Below are 16,413 nucleotides of genomic sequence, written 5' to 3'. Positions count from 1 at the left end.
CAAGTCTTTGAGATGTGCACTGACCGTCAGCACAAGGCTGGTCTACGACCTCTTAACCAAGGGCTGGGTATGGGAGCGTCTATGCTCAGAGCCCACGCATGTCTGTGTGTGTCACCGGACTGTCTACATCACTGTAAGCTCCAAGGCCCGGCCCACAGCTGGACTTCCCTTTGCATGCCCTGTGGCCCACACTGGAGCTGGGCCCCAGGTATGAGCTAGGCAGCTACCCAGGTGGCACTGCCCAGCACACAGGCCTAACAGGAGAAGCCCTCCGCTCTGCCAGGGCAGACAGCGTGGCCACAACAGCCCTGCTCTCACACCACTCTCCCAGAGGCCGGGAGGCCAGCCACACACACTACCCCCCGCCCCGCCCACCTGCCGCAGGGCCTCCATCTCTTCGCTGGCCGCCTTCTTCTCAGATGTGCTGCTCTTGAGCTTGGACTCGGCCAGCTCCACCTCGGTCTGCAGCTTGTCCAGCTCGGAGATGACCTGGTCGCGCTCACTCATGATAAGCTTGTACTCGCTGTACACCGCATCCCGCTCCTCCTTGTACTTCTCCGACTCCTCTGCCATCTTTGCCTGCGCGGTCCTCAGCTCAGTCATCTCCGAGTGCAGCAGCTCCATCTCCCACTGCAGGTCCTTGTTCTGGGCCGTGGCCTTGTTCAGCTCGTGGTGGATCGCCTCGAACCTGGGGGAGAGAGGCAGCTGTGACACAGGGGCGGGGGCCCACCAGGCAGCACTGCTGTCCTGGACACTGAAGCGTGAAGGAGGGAGCGAGGTCATCCGCACCTCTGAGAGGGGGAAGCCACGGGCACCAGTGCCCCCGGACCTGGAATTTTTCTCAGCCTTCTACAAATACCAGAAGTTGATCCAAGGACTTCATGCCCTCTGCTCTACCAGAAATACCAGTGTATTTCTTCCACAGTCAAAGTATATTATCTTTTAAGAATAAAACAAAACTATGCTAGAAATACAGCATATGAGAGATAAACATGGCCTTTATGAGCATTTAATCTGACCACCTCATTTCCCAGATACAGACAATAAGGCTTGGGTGTGGGGTGACTGGTGCAAGAGGACGGCTCACCCGTTCCAGCCCAGGAGGCACCTTCCACACAGGCAAGCCTGCAAGTCAGAACCCGCAGCTCTCCAGCAGCATTTCTGAACACATGTTTTTTAGAATAGCAATTCTTCACGGAATTCAACTGAGAAAAAAGTATGTTCTCTGATCGACTACGTTGGGAAATACTGTGTCCCCTCCTGGAGCAGCTGGCTAATGCAGAATCCCAGAAGGAAGACTGAGAAGTCCTGCAGTGCAGACACCTGTCTGAGTGGAACTCAGCAATTCTTAACCCTTTTCTCACCTAGAGAACACCTTGCACAGGACACCAGCGTGCGCTCCAGGGGACTGGTGTTCGGTAGGACTACACCTTATGAAACACTGTTAGAGGGCAGGGGTCACTTCCCTACAGATCATATATACCATTTTAAAAAAAAGAAATTTGGGGGGCACCTGGGTGGCTCAGTCAGTTGAATGGCTGCCTTCAACTCAGGTCATGATCCTGGAGTTCTGGGATCAAGCCCCACATCCGGCTCCCTGCTTGGCAGGGAGTCTGCTTCTCCCTCTGCCTGCTGCCCCCTGTGCTTGTGCGTGTGCTCTCTCTCAATCTATCTCAAATAAATAAATAAGTAAATAAAAATATTTAAAAAAAAAAAGAAGAAATTTTAGAAGAAACAGTGCCTAAGACAGTTAACTTTCCTGTTTGCTGGGTGGGTACGTGACACAGAGGGAAGAGGCTTGTGGGGAGACCTAAGAAACAGGGTGGTCAGAACACATCAGAACTGCTGGGATAGGGGGAAGGAGCACAATTCCCAAGCCACACGGAGAGCCAACAAAACGTTTCCCAAATGTTCCAAAAATATTTTTCAAATGAAAAGGCACACTTCCCTTGCCACCTCCCCCACCACCCCAACCCCCTGGAAGTGGCTGGAAGCCTTGCAGATAACAATAAGCCCATGAAGGGGAGTGGTCCTAAGGCCAAGTCAGCATACCTGGCCCTCCAGCTGTTCTCGGAGCACAGGTTGCCGGTATCAGGGAGGCCCTTACCTCCTTAGGGAGAGGGCACACTGGTGCTGCAGCTGGATGGCCGTGTCCCTCTGCTGCGTCAGCGTCTCCGCCTGCTTCAGCAGACGCTGGTTCTCCTCCTCCAGCTGCTCCAGGCGGCTCAGGTCCGAGTTGTGGATGGCCACCTTCTCGCTGTACCTCTTCCGTAGGGCATCGTAGTCTTTCTTGACCACCTCCAACTTGTCCATGGCCGTGTCATACAGCTTATTGAGAATCTCTGACGACCCGTTGAGCTTCAACACCTGGGGGCCAGAGCGTCACACTTACCAAGGGCCTAAGGACAGGAGGAAGGACAGACTCACCACTCTCGTCTGCCCGATTAGGGGTAGTATTGCTGACAAAGGAAGGGAGGCCACACCCTCTGGCCCTGAGGAGTCTTGAGGTCTGATTCCACCGGCCCTGCCGTCATACTGTCAATTTACTCATTCACAAATATTTCTTAAGTGTGCAGAAAGGAGTTCTGAAGCAGGCCCAAGACTTCTATCCTAAAAAAGGCCTGCTTACGGGGTGCCTGGGTGGCTCAGTTGGTTAAAGGCTCTGCCGTCGGCTCAGGTCATGATCCCGGGGTCCTGGGATCGAGCCCCGCATCGGGCTCTCTGCTTGGCGGGGAGTCTGCTTCCCCCTCTGTCTCTGCCTGCCTCTCTGCCTACTTGTGATCTCTCTCTCTCTGTCAAATTAAAAAAAAAAAAAAAAAAAAGCCTGCTTACAAGTCGATCCTTGGCTGGCATTCGGGAACCTGAATGACTAACAGTTCCCTACACTCAGGTAAAATGCTCCTCAAGTGGAAAGCAGGGTTCCTGGGCTCTGGATGGGACGAACAGTGTGGCTTAGGCTAAGCACACGCCTTCTTCTGGGAGTCCAGAATTTCAGTACTTGCTAGGCAGAGTGTGCCTGGGAGGCAGGAGCCCAGGAAAATCCCTGGGCTGGGAGTAGGTCCCAATTCAATGAGAGAAGAATTAAGTGTGTCCCATGTGACTCCTCAGGGGAGAACTCCTGGAAACTTGCACCTGCCTTCCTCTGGACTTCGCCCCATGCACCTCTTCCCTTCGTTGATGTTGCTTTGGGTGCTTTCACTGAAATAAATTTTGGCCCTGATTATGATTATATGTTGAGTCTTATGACTCCTCCTAGCAAATCACCAAATGTGGGGGGAGGTGTGGAGGATCCTTAATACAAGTATCTATGCTGGACAGGACACATAAGGACTGTGGCTTGTGGACCTTTTATCCTCATGCGAAGATACAAACACACAGAGACACGTAGAGATAAAAATAACTTCAGAGCATTAGAAGGGCTATTAAGAAAAGATAGAAGGCCTAAGGCTTAAAGAGGCCTCTCTAAGAAGGTGACTTCTGAGTCTGGATACAAACGAAGAGTAACAGTTTGAGCACAGGGGGGTGAGCAAGTGCAAAGGCCCTGAGGCAGGAACCACCACACATGTCCTAGGCACAAAGTAGGACAGGGCCCCAGGCAGAGCCCAGTGAACAAGGAGTTGCACAAGTGGGCACACAACTTCAAGGCTCAGGGCAAACAAAGACTGTATCCTGAATGAGATGGGAACCATGAGAGGATTTTAAGCAAGACAGTACTCTACTCCAAATCAGACACTGAAGTTCACTCAAGGTGCTGCTCTAAAGAATAAGAAATAAAATGACTGCATTGGTTGCCAGGGTCCTGCTAACTTCTGCTAAGCACCCTGGGGGATCTGAGCCCTTGGGTGGGTCACTCCACATCTCTGGGTTTCGGTTTCCTTATTCCTCAAATGATAGGACTCAACCAGAAAAGCCTGCTTAACCGTTCCAACTGCAAAGGACCAGGAATCATCTGCTTATTCAGCACAGACCCTGAGTTACCAGATTTCTGCAGCCCCAAGAACCAGGACATGTGATGAATGAACACTCCATTTGAAGGGAGGGTTCGCCCTCAGTAAAGACTATGAACAAGAAGGAGCTAAAAGTCTAAAGCACAGAGACAAGGAAAGCGAGTCTATTCCTCTGAGACCTAAACACTGGCTCCCAGGACTAGTGACTGCTGGAAAGGAAGGGTACCCCAGAAATCAGCTCAGTCAGGGTGGGCAGTATTTTTCCCTATTTCTTCCCTTTTTTTTTTTTTAAGCAAAACTCTTCCTTCAAAGAAAATCTTACAAGGCAAGGATACAGAAATACAAACCCATTTTAAAAACAGTACATACACATCAAAAACTAATGATGTACTACATGTTGACTAATCAAACAATAAAAAATTAATTAATTAGTTATTAAGAAAAAAAGCAGTATATAAGTTCCTCAGGCAATTAAAACAGTCATTGTTTTGTAAAAAAACTTCACTATGAGGATGCCTGGGTGGCTCAGTGGGTTAAAGCCTCTGCCTTCGGCTCAGGTCATGATCCCAGGGTCCTTGGATCGAATCCCACATCGAGTCCCACATCGGGCTCCTTGCTCAGCAGGGAGCCTGCTTCTCTCTCTACCTATGCCTGCCACTCTGCCTGCTTGTGCTGTCTCTCTCACGCTCTCTGACAAATAAATAAATAAATTTTTTTTAATGCTTTACTGTGGCAGATCAGAACTGTGTACTAGCTAAATAAAGTCTTTTTCTGAAAAAAAAAAAAAATACAGTATCTTCCAAACACACAGATAAGCAGCATACACAATGTGACAAGATTTTAAGTACGGGCCACCTAACTCTAACCCTGATTTTCTTGTCACGTCTTGAGTTGCTCTCAAGTTGCTCTCCAAAGAAACAAAGCACTACAGGTGTCACTTTTTCCACCGCATCCTCCTTTTATCTGATACCCCGCCCCCCTCCAGAATGGATTGCTCCCCTCAATCTGCTGCCACATATTTCCACACACAGCCTTCTATTTATCCCACCCACGTACTCATAAATGTTTCTAATGCTCCTTTAATTCCATGCTGGTCTGGAGATGCAGGGAAGTGATGCCCAGCAGGATTTCACTACACGAACACGTCGCACATTCTTTTCCTGTCTGGTGGATAAGTCCATGGTCTCCAACATGCTCTTCACCATTTCTCATGTTTTTTACGTGTCCATTTCAGGAATGTTTCATACTTTCATACTGTCGTGCCCGCTGCCAGAACTCTTCCATCTTGCATCCCACTCTTCCATCTCGGTCCCCGTCAAACTACAGCTCTCCACGCCCCCTCCCCCAGCCCTGGCAACCCCCGCTCTGTACCTTCTGTCTCCCTGAATCTGATGACTCCAAGTACCTCAGACAAATGCAATCATACAGTGTCTCTCTTTCTGTGACTTATTTCCTTTAGCATAATGTCCTCAAGGTACATCCATGTTGCAGTAGGAGACAGAATTTAATTCCTTTTTTAAGATGAACATTCCAGTGTATGTATGTATGTATGTGTGTGTGTATATATATATACTGAGTTTTGTTCATCCATTTATTTGTCAAAGAAAATGGGTTGTTTCTATCTCTTGGCTATTATAAAAATCAGATTTTTAAAAATAGTATTACCAATCTCATAGACAAATCGGGGCTCTTTTAACTTGCACTCCCAATTACCAGAGGGACCAACTCTCCTTATGACTCCTATTTACTGACTGTATACAGTTTCTCTTCTATGAATTGCCTGGCCGTATCCTTTGACTTTCCTTCCTCCCTCCTTCCCCACCTGCTCCTTTCTCTCTTCTTTCTTCCTATAGGTCCTATTTTTAAATTCCAGGTACTAATCCTTTCCCAGTTCTATTTATTAAAAACTCTTCTCCCAATATGTGTCTTATGTTATACTAAAGTTTCCCATTTTGATAGAGTAAAATCTATCAATCATTTCTTTATGGTTTGGGTTTGGTTGTTTATTTAGGAAGCTCCTTCCTACCCTGAGATCATGAAGATACTCTATTATTTTTTTCTAAAAAGTTTCAGCATTACTTTTCACATTTAAACCTTTAAACTACTTGGAATATCTTTTCTGTACGTTGTGAGATGGGGATATAACATTATTCTTTTCTGTGAATCCCAGAATAAGAACTGAGCCCGAATCCAGGACAAAGTGAGGACAACTGGACATCTCCAGCTGTGGACAGTGAGGGCAGAAGGATACCAAGTACATCACCCAGTACAAGCTCACAACACACAGAGGCGTCCCACAAGGATTCACGCCCACGTGCACCCAGGACACAAACAGTGAATGGAGAGTTCTCCTGAACTCTCCTGGTCAATCAGTGTCCCTACCCGTGCTAGAAAAGGTCCAGCTCCTACACTGGATTGTCCCGACCTGTGGACAGTACCTCAAACATTCCAATTATAAAATCACTTCAAGGGACCCCTGGATGGCTCAGTTGGTTGGGCGCCTACCTTCAGCTCAGGTCATGATCTCAGGGTCCTGGGATCCAGCCCCATGGTGGTGCTCTGCTCTCAGCAGGGAGTCGGCTTCTCCCCTTTCCTCATAACCCCCACCCCCGCTGTTGCTTGCTCTCTCTCAAATAAATAAATAAAATATTTTTAAAAATAAATGAATAACTTCAAATGTTTTACACTCTGAACATCCCCTAAGCCAAGTGAGAACCCCACTGGCTCCGAAGGATGGACTGGTTTCTGCAGAGCAAAGGACCTGCTGCCATTCTGGGGCTTGCCCGCTAGGTGGCAGCCCTGGGTAGGCTGACTGAATGCTCTCCTCCCGCAGTTGCCACATGTTCTGAACTTCATCAAGAAACAAACTAGTTCTAAACGCAGCCTTGACCTGGCACAAAGAGGTCATCTTGGGCCTTGCTACTTCACGGGGCCACAACAGAATCTGGAATCTACACCTTTCTTCCTTGGGAAACAGTCCCCCAAATGCCCCAGTGGTGAGGAGCTGGGACAGGAGACTGCAGGACAATCCAGGGCAGTGAACCGGCTCCCAGGCAGGGTCATGAGTTCCCGGGGAGATAGTGTCAATCAGGGGAAACTCCAGAGCAGACCAGAAATCCCTTCTGATGCTCAACCCAGCTCTGACCTTATGGTGGGATCTGGGATCAGAAGGGACCCAGGACCATCGGGCTAACAGCCTGCGTTGTTTTGGCCATGGCCCTGCCCAGGTGAACACTCCACAGGACCAGGGCTTGCCTATTATGAGCTGAAGTCCTCCTTCCTCAGCTTTTACTGTCTTGTTCTCATTCTAGCCCTAGTCACACAGAAAGATCCCTTTCCCACAGGACAGCATCCAGACATTCAAAGAGGCTCATGGCCCCTGAATACTTCTCAAATTTCTACAAGCGGGGCTCAGAATGTGGGCAAATGTGATCAAAGCCTCTGAAGAAGTTTGGAAAAATCATGGCCACAGTTAACTCCAGAGAACTGAAAAGCTATCCCATCTGTTAGTGTAGAATTCTTCCTTTTTATAACCAGATGATCATGGTCTTATTAGATAGTTCAACCTTCTCTCTCTCTCTCTCTCTCTCTCTCTCTCTCACACACACACAGACACACACACACACACTTTTAGCTTCCCAGCAAGGCTAATGAAATTCTAAGTGAGAAAGAATATCTAATTTGGCACAGAATTCTAAAATGAGACAGGCAGTAAACTTCTCATCTCAGGCAGGCGTGTTAAGTCTTTAGAGATGACTCTCCCCACCCCTGGCCAAAACAAGGGTCTGGTTCCATCCACACAGCAGAATGGAGGAGCTGGGCTGTGCCCCACAAGGAAGCCAACAAGAAAATGGCCTTCATCTTTATACTGGTCAGAGACACTCGCCCCTCTGGGCTTCTCTGAGGCATGCCCTTCAGAAACTCAGAAACTCCTTTCCTGGGATACCTGAAAAGAGTCAATTTTCACGAATCACCAAAAACTGAGGTGGGGGTGGGTGACTTCACTGTTGTTTGTAATTTTTTTCTTTTTTAACCAAAGAACAAGTATCACAGTAGTAAAGAAAAAAGATCCTCCATGTTGCTCCCCCAACCAAGGCCTGGCAATCTCTGCCCAGCTCTCTTGGGCATTTCAGAAGCACCAAGAAGAATCCAGATGGCTCATTCTGACTGAGGGACCTGAAGATGGAGCCCCCAGGCCGCGAGCCGCCCCCCACACTTACACATGCAAACACGCCCATGCACACAGGCAAAGTAGGAGAGGGCCCGGGCCCCAAGCCCCAGACCCGTTCCCCCCCTACCCCCCGGCCAGGTCTGCCTCATTTCCTCAGAGATAAATCATGCAGAGGGCTGGGAGCCCCACAAATCCCTCAAGCAAACATGAAAGTCAAACAGCACCATTTACCCTGCAAGGGCCTCTTCAAGTGTACAAGGCATGGGAGGAGCCAGGCAACAAAACCGGCCTTGTCCGATGGGGTCAACCTTTGCCCTCGGGCCCTGTGGGGAGGAAACCTGTGGCCACCTCTGTATCCCCTGCTTCCTCTGCTGCTGGCCTATCCAGGAATGAGCTTTCCACAGCCTGGCATCCAGCCCAGGCCCAGTGAAGGTGAAGTGGCCTAGGCTGGTGAGAGCAGGTGGTCCTGGCACTCAAAGATGTCCCCTCACCCCTACCCCCACCCCTGTGGCAGCCGGTCTCCTGTCCTGGTGCCATAATAAAGTAGCACTTGCCAAGGGACACCGGTCCAGCTGAACAGAAGTGGGGAAACTCACTGACCACCATAACAAATTAGACCCAAAAGGGTCATAGCTATAGGAAAGGACAGGAGAAGGAGACATGGGCTGGAGGGGACAGGGGGTCACCTTCCCATGTCATTCATGGGGAGAACAGGAAAGGGGCGGAAGCGAGAAAGCGCTTTCAGTCTGGATATTTGTTCAAGCTGTGAAAGTCCTTGGGATAGTCAGAGAACAGGAGACCATGAAACTTTATGCCTCATGAGGGCAGACTTTTTTTAATAACAAGGTGATCACTGGGTCCTTTTTCTAAGCTATAATCCACACACTGTACGATTCACCACCTCAAGCGCCCCAGTCAGCAGAGCTGGTATATTTACAAGGTTGTGAATCCACGAGGTTGTGCAGTAACTATCCCTACATAACCCTAGAATACCGGCATCTCCCCAAAAGGAAGCCTGTGCCCATTAGCACCCACCCTCCCTCCTCTCATTCCCCTGCCCCACAATGGCCCTCGGCTACCTTCTGTCTCTAGAGAATCAGATACTGTGTGGTCCTCCGTGACTGGCTTCTTTCATTTAGCACAAAGTTTTCAAGGTCATCTGTGTCGGAGCAGGTGTCACTGCTTCATGTGATTTTATGCTGAATGTTAGTATTCCGCCGTACAGCACAGACCACACCTTCGGTACCCACTCAACCACTGACGGACATCTGGACTGCTTCCCTTTTCTGGCTGCTGCGAGAAATGCCGCTACAAGCATCTACACTCTGGGTTTTTGTGTCAACAGCTGTCTGCAGTTCTCTCGGTACACAAATTGAAGTGGAATTGCTGGGCCATATGGGAACTGCACGTTTCATGACGGCAGGAACCGCCCCACCGACTGCAGGGGGCCCACCCCATTTGACACCCCGCAGCAGGTGGGGACTCTGGCCCCAGGAACAGAGTCGACCCCAGCCTTGATGGGACCCAAACAAGAGCAGCAATGACAACAAACATCTCGGCAGGCACACAGCACCACTGCTCTGTGGGTGACATCGTCTAACCTCTGGGACGACTGTCTGAAGCCAGGTCTGCAGCCCTGAAAAGTCCCATTCCGCCACTTTCTGGCAAGGCTAGGGGCCCTCCCTGAGGCTAAGACGGAGCCAGAAACACATCTGAAATGAGAAATCACTCAAAGAAAAGTAAAATCCAAACTAAACCCAAGACAAAAGGCTGAGCCAAATCTAGAGAGGATGGAAAAAGGCCCACAAATAAGTGAGCACAGAAATGGCAGGGTGAAGGTAAAGACCGGAGGCAAAGCCAGCACTCCCGGCCCTGGGCAGAGAAGGCACACAAACTGTCCGCTGGGGCTATCTCTGCCTCTCGCTGTGATCTCCCACTGCTGGAAAAGGGAGTTAACAGAAACAGAAAGGGAGGCAGCTAGAATGAAGCCATGGTATTGTGGTGCTGGACTGGAACTGGGAATGTTAGTGCAAACTCACCATTTTCAATATATAGGCTACATACTGAATACCCAGATACGTGAGGGGGAGACAAGAGACCCGGAAACTCAGATACCCCGTTCCGGCTACTGGCACAACGTGGGAGCCGCGATAGATACCCCAGCAGCTATGTGCACACCTGGCTTTCGGATCTTGCTTCTAAGCAAGGAATGAGGACTTTCACTACAAGGAATGAGGACTCCTTGGAGAAATGGCTGATTCCCAAGGCAAGCGTAAGAAATGAAACAAGCCTGGGATGACATCTTGTACCAGAGAGCAAGAAAGTATTCAAAGAGTGAGAAGGGCCTGTCAAAAAGTCAGAGAAACCTCTTCAAGAGGCTCCCGCCGGCCACAGTAAATCACAACCCACTGAATAAAGCAGGAAACCATGAGTCCACATAGAGTCCGTCACACAGACGGCCACAGGGAAAGCAAGCAACGCTGCAGTGGAGAAGCCTGGAGACATCACCAGCATCGAGTGACCAAGGGAACGTCACCGGTAACGAGTCCTCACCAACCAAGTCCCAACCTCTAAGACGCAGTGAGAAGGTGGCAACCTCACTTCTGGGACACCAAGACACACACACGGAAACAAACCAGGAAGATCAGACAAATCCAGGTGGAGGGACATGTGGGCAAACAGCCAGCCTGTCATCTTCTGTAGCATCAGGTCAGGTAGGCCGAAGCCTGAGGAACTCTTCCAGACTGACGGAGACCCAACAGACCTGATAGCCACACGCCACACCGTACTCTGGCCTGGACCCTCCTCCTGCTAAAGACACTATGCATACAACCAGCAAAACTCAAATTGGGGTCTGATGACTAGAGGGCGTTATGTACCAGCGTTACCTTCCTGATGTCGATGCTCGTGCTACTGCCAGATGAGAGAATAGCCTTGTTTATTAGAAGCATGCAGATTGGCAGCTTGTTCTGGAATGATGAGGGGTAAAAATTCTTGGGGCTGTACTTGCAACTCTTCTGTAAGCTTGTGACAGTTTCCCAATTTACAGAAGTTTAATTGTAAATGAAAATAGAGCAAGAGAGATAACGTCATGCTACGCGATCAGATGAGCGCGGATGGTCCCAGAGGCGCTCTGTGCCGAGCGAGCCCCGGCAGTCCTGCTTTAACTCGGGGGCCACGGATGATGCCGACGGGGATGGGGACGCTCTGCTCCTCGCTGGGACTGCGTCCGACCCCAAACACGCGACCATCTCCACGCAGAACGTGGCCTCGGCCCCTGCCGTCATCCCAGGCAGCTCCGTCTGCGAGCTACGGGAGAACTGGCCAATAGCACTCACAGCGAGCTGGTTTTCTCACTGGCTGACTCCTCATGCTTCTGTCTATGTGAAACAACAGCTGAGCAAAGTGAAGAAACTAACCTGGAATGCAAGCCAGGAGCAAAGAGGCCAGGCCCCCACCAAAAGCTAATGACAATAACTCCTCCATCTCGTATCTGCACAGGGCTTCAACACTTCCAAGTTTCTCTCCACCTGTAAGCTCACACCATCCATACAAAGGGAGAAGGCGACAGATCCATGTCTCTTTACTCGGTCAAATTCCTATTCCACACTGAACTGCAAGCACCTCCTCCCTGGCAGCCCTCATACATTCGTGGTGATACACAGATCTGTGTGATCGTCTGACTAGCATTAGTCTCCCCCTCTGGACTGCAGAGTCCAAGAGTGTCTGTTCACAGATATCCCAGTGCCTCACATTAGGCAGACACTCCAAAAATACCTGCTAAATGATCACAAGGCTATGTGAGCGAGTGGACGGATGGATGGTAGGTGGGTTGCTGAATGGGCGGAAGAATGGAGAAAGAGGATGGATGATGGGTGGGTGGATGACAGGCTGGGAGGGTGAGGGTTGCATCGAAGGATGGATGATGGGTGAGAGGATGGAGGACGGGTGCAAAGATGGACTGGAGGTGGGAGTATGGGTGGGAGGATGGATTACGGGTAGAAGGAGAGATGATGGATGGAAGGACGGAGGATGGGTGGAAGGATGGACGATGGGTGGATGATGGGTAGAGGATGGACAGGAGGTAGAAGAATGGATGATGGGTGGGTGGAAGGACGGAAAGGAGGTGGGAGAACGGATGATGGATGGGAGGACAGATGATGGATGTAAGGATGAATGATAGGTGGAAGGATGGCTATTGGGTAGAAGGATGGATGATGGGTGGAAGGAAAGATGGAAGGCAGGAGAGATGAGGGGTGGGAGGATGGATGGGAGGTGGGAAGATAGATGGGAGAGGGAGGATGGATGGAAGTGGGAAGATGGATGGAAGTCAGGAAGATGGATGATAGATGATGGGTGGAAGGACAGATGATGGGTGGGAGGATGGATGGGAGGTGAAAGGAAGGATGGAAGGTGGAAGGATGGATGGGAGGTGGGAGGATGGACGATAGATGATGGGTGGAAGGACAGATGATGAGTAGACGGATGAGGGGGTAGGAGGATGCCCGACCTTGGTCTGCCCCCTGCCACCCTGCCCGGCTCTACCTGCTGCTGTTGTGCCCGGAGGTCACCGATCTCCTTCTGATCCTCCTCATGGAGCCGCTTCATGTCCTCCCACGACTGCTGCAGCAGGTTACGTTCCCGCAGCAGCTGTCCGTTCTCCCGCCTCAGCATGTCCACATCATCCTTCAGCTGGGTCTGGTCGCTCAAGAGCCGGCTGTGGAGTGTGCTACAACCCCATACGCACAGTGAAACGTAGCCAGCCTCCAACCCCTGCCAGCGCCGCTGCTCTCGCCCCTCCACCTCCCAGTACTCCCAATACCCACGATGGGAGACCATAGCAACCAGGGCAGCAGCACTCAGAGGCAGGCCAAAGCCTGGTATCAGCCAAATGCCAGAAAGAACCACACTGTTTGTAAAAACCTAATACCAAAAAGGGCACATGGATGAAGACCAAGGCAATGAGATGAGCCCTTACCTGGCACAGGCCTAGCGCCTCTAAGTACTGAGGCCTGGGCAAAGTCAGCAGGTGGGCAGGTAAGGCGGGTCAGTACCCTCAGAGCGACCCCAGGAGACCAAAGGGGAACAGGCCCATCTGCCTCTCCTGTAGCAGGAGCTGCAGCAAAGCTCTGGACAGCAACCCAGGAGCCCAGCCATCTGTCTGGCTTCCTGCCTCATTTTCAATCCCTTTCCTGCCAGTTGTGCTTCCGAGGCTGTCACTAGCTGGTATGAAGAGTTCGCATCTCAGTCTGTACTTAGAAAAACCGAGACCCAAAGACCCCAACCCGCTTGCTGAAGGCCCACTAAGTGCCATGAGGCAGTCCCACTCACTGATAGAAGTCGGTCTCCTTGGCCACCTCCTCGCACCTCTTCAAGGCATTGGTGTGCTGCTTCTGCAGGCTCTGCAGGTCCGACATGGCCCGGACGCACTGGATCTTCAGCCTCTCGTAGTCGGGATTCAGCCTGTGGTAGGGCCTGACCCAGATAGCAGTAGTGAATGCAGGCCCTGGGATCACTCGGACAAGGATGTCTCTCCCTGGGGAGCCTCCGGCCCAGTGTCCCTGGATACCGGTCTCCTATGCACCCCAACCACCTGGCGCGTGATCAACTCAAGACATCCTGGCCTCCCCGGACCCACAGGAGGAGAACAATGATACATGGTCTTGGTTGCCTGGGCTCCTTGCTCGAGCTTGGAGAAGGTACCGTCTTCTCTAGCAGCTCCCGGGGAGACCGCACAACTGGCCTTCACCCACAGTGGGCACCCCAGAAACCCGTGAGGAAGCTTTTCCTCTTTTTAGGAAAGTGTCAATCTTGGGAACTTATCAAAACAGCAAGACCCAGACCAATTACATTGGCATCCTTGGGGTGTCACACCTTGGGGGTGTGACCCAGACACCAGAACGGGGTCTCCAGTGTGCAGCTACTGTTGAGGACACTGGCCGGGAGCACTGCTTCTCAGATGTGTTAGAAGTCCAAATCCTCAGGTCAGTTCCAGAACTCCTGAATCAGATGCTTGAGGGGCGGGACGGAGGGAGACCTAACCAGGAACCTGAGCTTTAACAAGCCCTCTGGGGATGCCAGTGCACGCGTCAGAGTGAGAGCCAGCCCTACAGCCAGCGTCAGTAACCCTGCTCTGCGGAGGGCCAGAGAGCAAACACGGCAGGCTCTGCCAGCCATCCAGGCTCTGGGGAACCCCGTGCTCTGCCTTGGTGACACGAAGGTAGGCACTGGACAATATGCACTCTAGCACGTGGTGTCTCTGCAGGCCTTGCCTCTGGGCTGAGGACCGTATCGTCGTCAAGGTAAGCTCAGCTGGCTGGCTTTGCCACCCCGATATCACCCCAGAGGAACTTCCTCAGGACAAGGCACACACATGCCTGATGTTCCTAAAGGCAATCCCCCTCCCCTCAGAATCCCTAGCAGAATCTCCTAGAAGGATGAATCAGACTGCTTCCCTCCTCCTCCATGAAGCCCTCCTGGTGGGGGAGGTGGGGAAAGACACTCCCTTTGCCTCACCCTATGGACCTGGTACCCACATCTAAATCCCAAAAAAGGAAGTAATCAAAGATTTTCTCCAAAACCACAAAGGAGCGGAATATACCCTCCTGAAACACACGTGGCAGGAACAATGAACATTGGCACATGCAACGACCCATGCAGCAGTAAGAGGAGAGGCGCGTGCAGACACACAGATGTACAGACAGACTGCTCGAGGGCTCAGCACGGGGACAACTGCCCTCATGAGGGCAGGACCATACACAAGCAACAGAAAAGGATACTGAGGCAGTATACTGCTCTGGTGCTGGAAGGCGGAGGCCTCAAGAGGGACAGTGACAAGCCCAAGGCCACGCAACCAGCCCGTGAGGAGGCACCAGAGTGGGACCAGGCCCCACCAGCTGCTGCCAAAGCTACCCACCGAATCGTCACCTGCAGAGGACGAGTGCATGACAGACACCCACACTTCACAAGCTCTGCGTCATGTGACTCAGGCCTGGACAGGGCTGATCTGCCTTGGGACGGGGCTCCAGTTTGGCTTGGAGGAAGCTTAACCTCCCCCGACCCAGGGCTGCAAGGACAGCGTTTCCAAGGGATGGGGGAGTAAGGCAAAGGGACACTCTGGCCGAGCAGCACGGACCCCGGGGAGCTAAGGACGAGTGCCTGGCGGGGAGGGGCAGCTGGCGTGATGGCCTCGGTGGAGTAGCCCTGGCCCATCGGGCCTGGGCAGGGGAGCAGGTGCGATCACTACCTCTTATCAAAGGTCGTCCCGTGGGTCGCGAAAGCCAGGCGCTTCCGCAGTTCATTCCTCTCTCGGGTCATCAGCCGCAGCTGAATGGAGAGGTTCTCCACCTTCTCGTTCACCTGACGGTCTGTGAGGAGGGGTGGCGGGGATGGCGCCTTCCCGGTGGTACCTGGGGGAGGGGAATAAATAACACAATGACCTGGCATTTAGATAGCACTCGCTAGGTCTGCCAGGCACTGTTCCGAGCCCTTGGCCTGCATCAGCTGTGCCCAACAACCCTACCAGGGGGTCCTGCTGGCATCTGCCTTTCAGATGACACCAAGTCCGGAATAAGAGGGGGACCAGAGACCTAAGCCCAGGCCGCCTGCTCCAGCACCCCAGGATCACCCACCCATTTTGCTGGCCCTGACTGGGGACCCCCACTCTCTTCCCAGCATGACACTGACACCTCCAAAATGGAACCCCTTGGCCCTGATCTGCGTGTTTTTGCCTGGTCTGGAAACAGCAGCTATCCCCAACCCCTGGGCATGGAGAGGCCAGCCTAAGCCTGAGCAGAATAGAATGCACGGCTTGAGGAAGAAGGGCCAGGTGGGACCCACAGAAGCTTCTGGGGCCAAAGGCAGCTGGCCCTGAAGCTGGGGCCCAAGGTCTGTGTTCCCACCCCCACCCCAACCAGGGCTGAATACGATACACAGCTCCCTTCTCCCACCTCTCCAAATGCCCAGAGGACCTGCCCCAGGCAGCCCAGGGCTGGGAGCTCAGAGAAGGCTCTCTGGCTAAGTCAGTGTGACGTGATGCAGGTAAGTCCTGGGGCCTCTGGCTGCCCAGCCCATCTCAGGCCCTCATCACCTGCACCCAGGACTGTCAAAGGAAACCCCAGGCCTTATGGTATTACTAAGGACCAGCAGCAACAGTGACCACCAGTAGTAGCACCTCTGAAAAGATCCAAATCCTTTTCTAAGAAGGAAGCATCTCACTCAAATGTCCCAAAAAACAGAGACAAAATCCATGGTGCTTTTATCTTTAACTCTGTCTACACATTCACCCAGGATATC

At 51.8% G+C, this 16,413-nt stretch overlaps 1 protein-coding gene across 4 annotated transcripts in view; it reads right to left on the bottom strand.

Annotated features, from left to right (window-relative positions):
• DLG5 (discs large MAGUK scaffold protein 5) overlaps positions 1-16,413 on the bottom strand; it is a 116,152-nt gene that overhangs the window by 40,760 nt on the left and 58,979 nt on the right. For all 4 annotated transcript variants that reach the window (XM_032839043.1, XM_032839049.1, XM_032839063.1 and 1 more), the window contains 5 exons: positions 15,365-15,527; positions 13,450-13,593; positions 12,664-12,847; positions 2,108-2,367; positions 376-688 (listed from right to left, as the gene is read on the bottom strand). In XM_032839043.1, the coding sequence (XP_032694934.1) occupies positions 376-688; positions 2,108-2,367; positions 12,664-12,847; positions 13,450-13,593; positions 15,365-15,527 (1,064 nt within the window). The remainder of the gene's footprint in view (positions 1-375; positions 689-2,107; positions 2,368-12,663; positions 12,848-13,449; positions 13,594-15,364; positions 15,528-16,413) is intronic.

Source organism: Lontra canadensis, unplaced genomic scaffold (genome assembly GCF_010015895.1).
Source record: "Lontra canadensis isolate GAN:19392208 unplaced genomic scaffold, GSC_riverotter_1.0 scaffold3, whole genome shotgun sequence".
NCBI lineage: Eukaryota > Metazoa > Chordata > Mammalia > Carnivora > Mustelidae > Lontra > Lontra canadensis.
The sequence above is the reverse complement of the archived record's forward strand: the minus strand, read 5'-3'. Positions and strand labels throughout refer to the sequence as shown.